The 9,630-nt window shown below is 38.0% G+C and overlaps 1 protein-coding gene across 1 annotated transcript in view; it reads right to left on the bottom strand.

The window, feature by feature from the left end:
* Nucleotides 1–947: 947 nt before the first annotated feature.
* LOC128821871 (granzyme A-like) overlaps nucleotides 948–9,630 on the bottom strand; it is a 28,203-nt gene continuing 19,520 nt past the window's right edge. The window contains 4 exon segments of the mRNA XM_054003248.1: nucleotides 948–1,006; nucleotides 1,896–2,013; nucleotides 3,973–4,031; nucleotides 4,034–4,122. Coding sequence (XP_053859223.1) covers nucleotides 948–1,006; nucleotides 1,896–2,013; nucleotides 3,973–4,031; nucleotides 4,034–4,122 — 325 coding nt within the window.

The following is a 9,630-nucleotide window of genomic DNA, read 5'->3' as shown; positions in this document are numbered from 1 at the left end:
TGACAGATGTTAGGAGCTATGTTAAAGAACTATAATTACATCTATTACAATCAGTATTTATACTTTTTGAGTAAACTATTAACTGAAAGAGTGAGATTATGAACCAATGGGAGATTTTGATTTGATCAACAAACAAACAAAAAAACAATAACAGACCCAACACCCACCCCCCTCCAAAAAAAAAAAAAAACCAAAAAAAAAAAAAAAAAAAAAAAAAAAACACCAAAAAAAAAAAAAAAAAAACAAAACCCATGCACAAATAAAAAAAAAAATTAAAAAGGAAGGAAAACATCTAGGGAAAAAAAGACAGATGTTATTTTTATCTCTATATTTGTATCTTTGTAATGAAGACTAATTGGAAAACTGTTTCTCTCTGTTTAATATTTTAACTTTTTGAAATTGAATTTACATAAATATTGAATAATGGTAAAATTGAGTATTTGGGGTTTAATAACATCACAGATAAATATTCGAAGATTTTAAGCTTTTGTTCTATTTTTTCTCATTCAGCAGACCTCTCATTCACTATCATTCTGAAACTGAATTTTTGTGCAAGTACATGGTAACAAATGTTGCTTTATCCCAGGTGCAATGAATACTTTCCTATCCTAGTAAGAAGTAGAGTGGAATCCATTACAAATTAAGTTTTCTATGTGGCAGTTTCCTGCTAAAGCTTAGTAAAGGTGTTTATCTGTACAAATGTGGATACTTTGAACTGTTCACAAAAAACTGTGGTGGTGTCAGCAAAGCTGTAAAGCTGGGAGATGAATTTCAAAGGTGGTGCTGTAAAGCAGCAGCATCCAGCTGTAATGCACAGCACAATATTTATTAAAATGCTCTTGTTTCATGGATCTGTGCAACTAGAAGTCGTTCTTTTTATCCAGTCAATATAATCTTCAGTCAGCCACGTATAAACTCCAGGTATTCTTGTATTTTCACATTCTTCTCTAAAAGAAACAATCCCACGGAACTGACCAGCACAGATTAATGGCCCACCTGAATCTCCCTGGAAGACAAATCAGAAGTAGCTGTCAATGTGTCCATTTCTCACCAAAGGAGCATGCAGTGCCACCTGCAGTGCACAAGCATGTTTGGAAACGTTGCCTCTAGCCTTTTCCAGCCTATGAAATGGAGCAGTTGGCTTACATCTTTAATGGAAGTTGGGTGAGGAATAAGGAGAGGTTGCTTTTCAAACCTGAGGGAGCCTTTGATGCAAATGCTCTGGAGCAGCAGAATGCTATCATAATTCTGTTTCAAAATACATTTTTTATTGTTGGTATAAACTGTATAAATTGATTCTCACTCCTTTATCAATTGTCTCTTCTAGATTCAGCACAGAGAGCGTCAAAAGCAAGATCCAAACAGCCCTTTTGGGTATACAGCTAATTCTGTACTATTCGGATACTGACTTCTGGAAAGGATCAGATGATTGAGAACCTGATAGCTCTGCTTTTTCTCCCATAACTACAGATGGTGTCTAAGGAAAGCACCATAGCTAGTGAAATATACCTAAAATTAATGGATAATCCCAGCTCAAATTCCCATACTCTTGATCCTGATTGGTACACTGACCTAAACTAAACAAAGTTTAAAACGTCTTTTTCACAGCAATAGTCTTTCACAAATGCAGTTAAAATCACTTAAAATATGGTCAGCCTACTAAGACGTCTAACATTGCTTTGTACCCAGTGAAAAGGGAATCATTGTTAAATATATGTCCCCCCACTTTGTAACTTTGCTTCTTACCTCACAAGTATCCCTCAGATATAATTTACTTTTCCCTGTAGCACACAACGTGTTGTTAGTTATTTTGGGGTCACTGGCATAACATTTGTCACAGCTTTTTCTATTGACAATTTTAAGAGTTGCCTTCTGGAGATATTTCAGTGGCTTACCTGGTGATGTGTCTTCCCGGCCAGCCACCTGGCAGAGTGTGCCAGGTTCAACATCTTCAAAAAAATCAGGCAGAAGCAAAAGTTGCACATATTTATTCAGCTCAGCAGCATCATTCAGCTAAAAAGGAAAAAGAAAAAAGAAGGAAAAACAAGGAAAAACTAGATTTCTTATTCAGAAAGGAAGTATCATATAGTTTCAATTGTAATTTAGTCTCATTTTACCAACACTTCCCTTAAAAATCACTTTTCACTACTTAGGAACTGATCCTGAGCTTAATTTAATTGCCCCTTTGAAAATTCACAAGAGTTTCCATAGTAGCAGTAGAGCAATTTCCCATTTACAGCAGCAGTAGTGAGTTCAAGTCCAGCTTTCCATTGGATACAGTGGGAAATGTAAAACCTGCATGGGAGTCAGGTTGCTGGATCTATTCCTGCTCACAAACCTAACTTGCCACTCAACTTCGGAGTTGAAATCAGATTCTGGTGCTTGACTAACAGAAAAGTCTCAAAGCACAGTGCGATGTGCCCACAAACAAAGATGAAATCAAAAGCTATAAGCAATTAGACACAAAAGCAGCAATATAAATGAGGAAAAATCAGACCTCAGTCTACTCAGACTGCCAGTTTTTGCCCTGAGACATTCTAAAGGGGTTAAATGATTCAGACTGTGTTTTGTTGGTCTTTGCCTGACAGATCCATCCTTCATCAGAGGTCAGTACACAAAAACACAGCCAAATGCTAACATATATCCTCAGTGTGCTTTAGGGGCTCATAGCTCCTGAACAGACATTTTCAGTCTTATGATCACTGCACCATGATTCATTTCACAGGGTGCTGCATGGTTCTCAGCTAAACAATTCTGACTTTATACCTTTCAAAAAATGCACTCCAACAAATAAAAAAAAATATTTTAAAAAAATCTTTGCAGTTATTGTTGCCAGTGCTGCTGGAAAGTTCCAAAGATGGAAAGCTTATTCCAAGCCATATAATACTCCATTAATGCAGAAGTGTAGAGATGGGAGGTAAGCTCTGGTACTAGTACTATTCCTGATTCTGTGTCAAATACAAAGGATTTTGAGATATCTGTATCATTCTGGAACAGACTTGTGATTTTCAGCTCTAGAAATATTACTTCCTAGTGATCCATTTTGGTTTTGTGTTCACAGATACCCCAGTGCTCCTGACAAGTGGCCACAGGAGATGAGTGAGATGAGCCTGGTCTACATTGACAATGAAGCAGAAGTAGATTGCTCTCTAACATCTCGGGGAAGGAGCTCCTCAGAGATGAACCGTGATCAGGTGCTTGAGCCACAGATGCCTGTAGGTGTTCAAGCTAGCACAGAGAGGGACATGGTTACCTTCCTCCCCGTGTCATCATCATGTCAAACCATCTAGTGATGCCATCTAAATACTAAAAACCAGGTTCCAGTCACAGAATACTAGAATCATAGAATGTTACAGCTTGAAGGGACCAGCTAGTCCCAACCCCCCTGCCATGGGCAGGGGCACCTCCCTATAAATTCTTGCAGCTCTGTCTCACTTTGGCATCAGACGATAATGTTGGAAAGGACAATTTCTATGCTTCATTCTGCAGTGTCCTGAGTCTCCTCCACATTGTGACCACTCTGTGCTCCTAGAGCTGAGTCTGTATATCCTGTATTATCAACACTTTCACTTTACCGGCTTACACCAGAAAATTAACAGCAAGTTTCATCTCCATTTTTACTTAGTCCAGCACAAGATCTAACTCTGGGATAGAGATGTGAGCCAGACTCCATTGCATACATCCCTTCAGCATTGCCTTTGAAAAATTATTGAAGAATGGTTGTGGTTTGGAGGGGATTGCTGCAGTGAATGGATTAAAAAGAGAATTTTTTCTGAGTACAGAATGGGCTTGAAATATCATATCTGCTGGCAGAGCCAGTGGTCCTCTAAGTCATCTAGATTAATACAACCAAAAGTAGACTGTTCTGTGATATTGTTATCTAAACAATGTACTCTTCAATATCAAAGAGTAGTCAAAATAATCATCAGCAAAATTCCTTTCATAAAAATATAGCAGTAATTAAAACAATACCTTGAGGGGCATTATGTCATTATCAAAGGGAGGCCAGTCAAACTGACAATGAGGAAATAATCCATAATCTCAAATATCTGCTGTTCTTCTTCAGGAATGGATGTCTGATGAGCTCCAAGAAAACTATTTTCCAATTCATCTATTCTGTAACTTATAGAAAATATAGGAAGAGAAAGTCACTACAGGAACTGAGCAACATCTCTGAGGATAATCAAAAGACATGAAACACAATACCATTTCATTTTACAACAACATGATTAAAACAGAGCAGGAAATCATTCATTTCAATGTTTTGACATAAGCTTCTTTTTGCTTCTATAAAATAATGTTCCTTTACTGCAAATATAGTTTAGTGAAATAATTGTGGGACTGACTTCCAGAGATTTTCAGAGTTTGGAATTAATTTTGTGAAAGAGACTCCCATCTTTATAAGGGGAGTTGCTTGCACCAGGACAGCTGCTACTGATTCCTTTCATCAATAAATCCAAAGGTCTTGGATTTATGACCTAATCCTGCAAAGGACTGAAACTTTGCTGACATCAGTAGCACGTCAGAACACACATCAATACTCAATGCTTATTCTGAGCATTATGCGTACAGGTAAATGCTCTGCTAAAGTGAGTATCTTTAATATTAATAAACTTTTTGTCCTTAATTATCTAAACACAGATTCAGCACATTAAAGAAGAAGGATGTGTGTTGCCTAACCCAAGACATTCCAGTAGTGAATATTAAAAAAAAAAAGGGAGAATGTTAAAATTCAAAGAGTTATGCATTCACTTCCTGCTAATAAACATTAAGAGTTAAGCAACCAATAAATTCCGCTATGTCCAAGCTCTATAAGTATCATCAGAAATGTATTTATAACAATTGTCTTTTTTCATTTTGCCCTGCTAAACTTAATGCAGCCAAATAATTTGACATTGCAGAATACATACCACCAGTTTTCTGTGCTTCATTTTCAGAACATAATCTCACTAAAAATAGGAAAATTTATTCAAGCCCAAACAAAGACTTTATCAATACAAACTATAAAAGAACAGTTTTCTTCATTCAAGATGCATGTGTCACTGAAAGACATAATTCATTTATTTATACATGGAAGTTTGTTTGTGAAAATAACTGCAAAGACAGTGCTGTAGTCCAGAAATTTCTCTTTTTATCTACAAAGCACACTTCCTCAGAGAGAATGATATGTCTCTCAAAACTTTGTGACTCTAACAGGTGGTTCACAGGCTACACACAGATTCATGTTGTTGAATTCATGCTGTTTTGCCTAAGAAAAAAATTATTTCAGTCATCATTAAGACATGAGATCCACCAGTTAGGAAGTTTTACATGCACTGCAATTGCACCAGGCATAGAACAGGTGTTGGTGGGTTTTGTGTGAGCATTGTCTAACAGCTTAGGAGAAGGAAACCAAGCTGGTTCAGCTTGCCCCAACGGCAAAGACTTAAAGTCAGACCAAAATAATGTGCTGTAAGAAACCCAGATCAGATACCAGAGCACGTTCTCCACAGGATCAGAGACAGACAATGCCCTTTCTACTGAACAGCTAGCAAATCTGAATTTTTATAAATGTATCTGACTGGCTATCTCTGACATATTGACTGAAGAATAAGAGACTCCAGATCCCATTAAAAAGTCCTTTAATTTCAAAAAGGAATACTTGGTTACGTTTTGTAAATTTGCTAAACAGAGAATGCTAGGAATGAATATTTCTACCCTTACAACCAAATCTGATTCAGCTGAAAAATAGTGAAACTCAAATTCACTTAGAAGGAACTGAGTCCTCTGTTTCAGACTGAGTCACAGAAGAGGCTGGCCAACCTGCCCACACTGTGTTTAAGGAGGTCAAGTTTGCACAGGTTTATTGTAGCTGTTTTCCTTTTAGATAGTCAAAATAAGAAGGAAAAATTGCAGAACCAAAATACAATTCGGGGAACATTTTAAGAAAAATAGGGCATTTTACTTCTTAATGTGAACAGTAGATGTCTCCCTTACCTTGAGTCAGCTATTCAACAGCAGAGCATCCCACCTGGGAAAGAGGTGCTTCTGCTCACATTTAACTTGTCAAAAGGACAAGGTTCCTTGTCATAGTCATGAGTGACATTCTGGGTTTGTGAGCCTAGGTCACTCAAAATGAGAGGAATAGTGTCCACATCTAATTCAAATTCATCTCTCAGGGTATTTTGAAGCTTAGTTCCAGGCACACACATAAGATTTGTTGAAAATCCTTGGGACATATTCCCTTCTCTAAGACATTGTTTTCTCACATGCATAAAGAATTAATTTGGTCTTTTAACAGCATAGTATTTATACTGTAACTTTGGCAGGATCTCACTAACAAAGGTAACTCTGCAATGCAGTTTAGTAGTTTATAGCAACTAAAAACAATGGCAAGTTCTAGGATCATTCCAGTGAGAGAACTGCAGTTTTTAACAACCTATCAAAAAAATCAGTACTCACCTTTCCTCATTTAGAGGCTTGCATACCACGCCTCACTTCAATGAAGAATTAAAATTGCCCCATTTTAAGATACTTACTCACAAGGTGCTGTTGTGAAAACCCATTGTTTTTCCACAAGAGTTCCTCCACAGAAAAACACCTAAACTCTTGTCGCGGATAGCAGCCATATAAGGCCAGGAATGAGGATGCACTTCATGTCGTCCAACAATGTCCCTGCAGCAACCTGAAGTGGAATTATATTATGTGTTATCCAGAAGAGCTAGGAATTTGGATGTTTTTACTCTTAGGTGAGTACTTGCATCTTGTTAGTAGGGTAACAGCAATTAAAGAGAATAGGAGAGCAGAAGAGTTTTCAGGTGTCATAGCTGCTGCTATTTGCAGGAGCACTGTAAATTGCCATGCACTCATTTGTATTCAAATGTCCCCTATAGGAAATGTGTTTGAAAGTTTTTACTAATAGCTCCCTCTCTTGAAATTTCCCTTTACGTCATTAATAATGTGTTATTTAACTGAAGATTGATTTCTCTAGAGTCTCTCTTCCAGTTTCTTTAAAACCTGCCTGATTCTTGAAACTCCTAATAAAACCCAAATAAAGTCTAATCCCTGAATAACACCTAGATGTCTCAGGATATTCAATGCACCTTTTGGCTTCAAATTAAAAAAAAAAAAAAAAAAGAAAGAAAAAAGTGAGAAGAATTAAACTGGCCATCTTTAAGCTGGTGGGAAAAAAATGGGAGAATGAATGTAAGGGCAACCTGAAAAGGCTTCAGAGAACACCAGTGTGAAGGAATAATTATGACATGTAGAGTTCAAAAGTTGCTCATAATCTGTGGACCCAGATTGAGTAAACTTGGGGCACATGAAGTACAAAAGTCACTCCTGTGGACCAAGGTACATCAGTAGCCAGCAATTGCTCCACAGAACTCCACTGCCCAGGTAACATCTTCAGTTGAAAGACTGAAAAATATTCATATGTAAATTAACAAGAGCCATTGAGAATTGCCAAACATCTGTTATTTTATAAACTAAGGAATATAGGCTATAAAACACAAGCCAAGACCAGCGATACACATGTAAGACAAAGCAATTTGTATTTTGTTAAAAATAATTTTGGGAGGTGCAGCTTTCAGATATAGAAAACCCTGGACTCTGAAACTGCCAAATGCAAAACAAAATCTAATCCGTGGTAACACAAAAAAGATAGATTGGTGAGAAAGACATTTCTGTATTGTAGACCTCTGTGTCTGCATGCATGTCTTGCAAACCTTGCTGGTAAACCACTACAAAAAAACCCAGACTGCCCTTGTGTGAAGAAGTTACAAAACTTGCTACCATATTCATTAACTTTAGAAATAATCTGATATATAACTTGCTCAATATAATTAGGTCTCATTTTTATTCAAGAATTACAGAATGGCAGGTCTCAGTCTCAGTCTCACTGTTGAATGAGATTGTAACATAGAAATGTTTATTTCTGTGTTACAAAACCTTATTAGTTAGAACCCAGTTTGAAAACATGCATACGGTGCAGCACAATTCATGTTTCAGAAGACTCTACCAAAGCTCTTTTAAAAGAAAACAAATTACTATTAGAATTCATCAGCTCTTAAAACAGCCAGCTCCAGTTCCCCCAAAGTCATTCTCCATTCTCCATCTAATCTCAGAATTATTCACCCACTGGAGACTATCCACAGGTAATCTCTGCGAAGAGAGTCCTAAAGGCATAATTATGTTTGTCCCTTATGGCTTTGCCCTCCCAATAAGTAGCTGGATTCAAAAGCAGCATAAGAGACAAAATAGGAAACAGATTCATGCTCTGGCCAAACAGAAGGTTTGTTTTCCCAGATCATAATATCTAATGCTGGATTCTTTCTGCCAAGTACTAGCAACATCATAGAAGGTATGCTGATTTGCTGCATGGCTTTGAGGACTCCTTGAGTTTACTACATCTACTTGTATTTCTGTGCTACAACATTTTCCACTGATATCACATAGCAAATAAATGGAAACAGGGACACCGAGTGAATAGCTGAGGCAGAAAAGACAACCAGGTAAGTACTATGAGGCACTGGTACCGGAGAAGAAAATAAAATAGGTATGCCTCAGCATATATTCTGCCCTTTCCCCAGCAAGTCCCTGGGAATCTATCTCCCAGCCACTAAGAGATGTGTTCAGACACTCTGGGGTGGGATTGGGGATGGGACAGCCCAAGGTGAAGACAGGAAAAGTGTGGCAGCTCTGCCTTGCTGTGCTCCTGGCAGCTGCCAGCTCTGCACTTCTATCCTGCCCTCCCTTCCCAGCCCAAGAAAACAGCCCTTCAGCTGAGCCAAGACTGCCTGAACTCAGTACCAGCAAACCTGGAGGGTTTAGAGTAACAGTTTAAATTAGTCTCCTGAACTGGTGTCCTAAAACCACATCTGATGCTCACCTCAAGCACCAAAGAAAGCAGCATGAAGGAAGAAGGAACAGAGTCACTGTGGAAGGAAAATGGTCAAAATGACAGAGTATAAGATAACGGATAGAAGACCTCAGCACAGTAATGCACAGATCTGAAAGTGATCCATTGACCCATGGGCCTGAAGCCCATAGGAAACCTCCCCAAAGGCAGAGGCTGGACATAGATCTGCGTACACACCTTGTTCTTTTACTCAGGCAGTGGCTTCTGCCGAGGGAGTGGCTCTGCTTTGTGAGTGCTGTAGGGAGAAAGGGGGGATGGAGTGTTTTGCTTACAATGCCTCACTTCTCTTGAAGAACAAGTGGGTAAGAAACAGAGGAGCTAATAAAAGAATTTGACTTGAGAAGGAAGCTTTGCTTTGGGGTTTCCCTTTAAATGCATACGGCCAATAGAATCGAAACTTTACCATAAATTAACTTATTTCCATAACCAAAGGAGCCCAGCCAACTAATTACACATCCTAAAATTTTATGTCAAATTTTCAGTCTCAACAATGTAAATTACAAGGGGAAGAGAACTCTCTGACAAAGCATTTGGGTACAAAATTGGTACTGGTTATGTGCATATCAATCTGATATTTAATACCCATACCATCGGGAATTTTGCAGATTGTCAGAGAGATCATTCAGGAGCTTGGACAGAAAGTCATCCATTTATACTGAACAATAGTTTAGACTCCGTATTTCTAATTCTAATTATCAATGTCAATGGATCTCTTAGAATTGGAGGGGATT

The sequence above is a fragment of the Vidua macroura genome, chromosome Z, assembly GCF_024509145.1.
Source record: "Vidua macroura isolate BioBank_ID:100142 chromosome Z, ASM2450914v1, whole genome shotgun sequence".
In the NCBI taxonomy this organism is placed as follows: Eukaryota; Metazoa; Chordata; class Aves; order Passeriformes; family Viduidae; genus Vidua; species Vidua macroura.
This window is presented reverse-complemented; position numbering and strand designations above follow the sequence as displayed.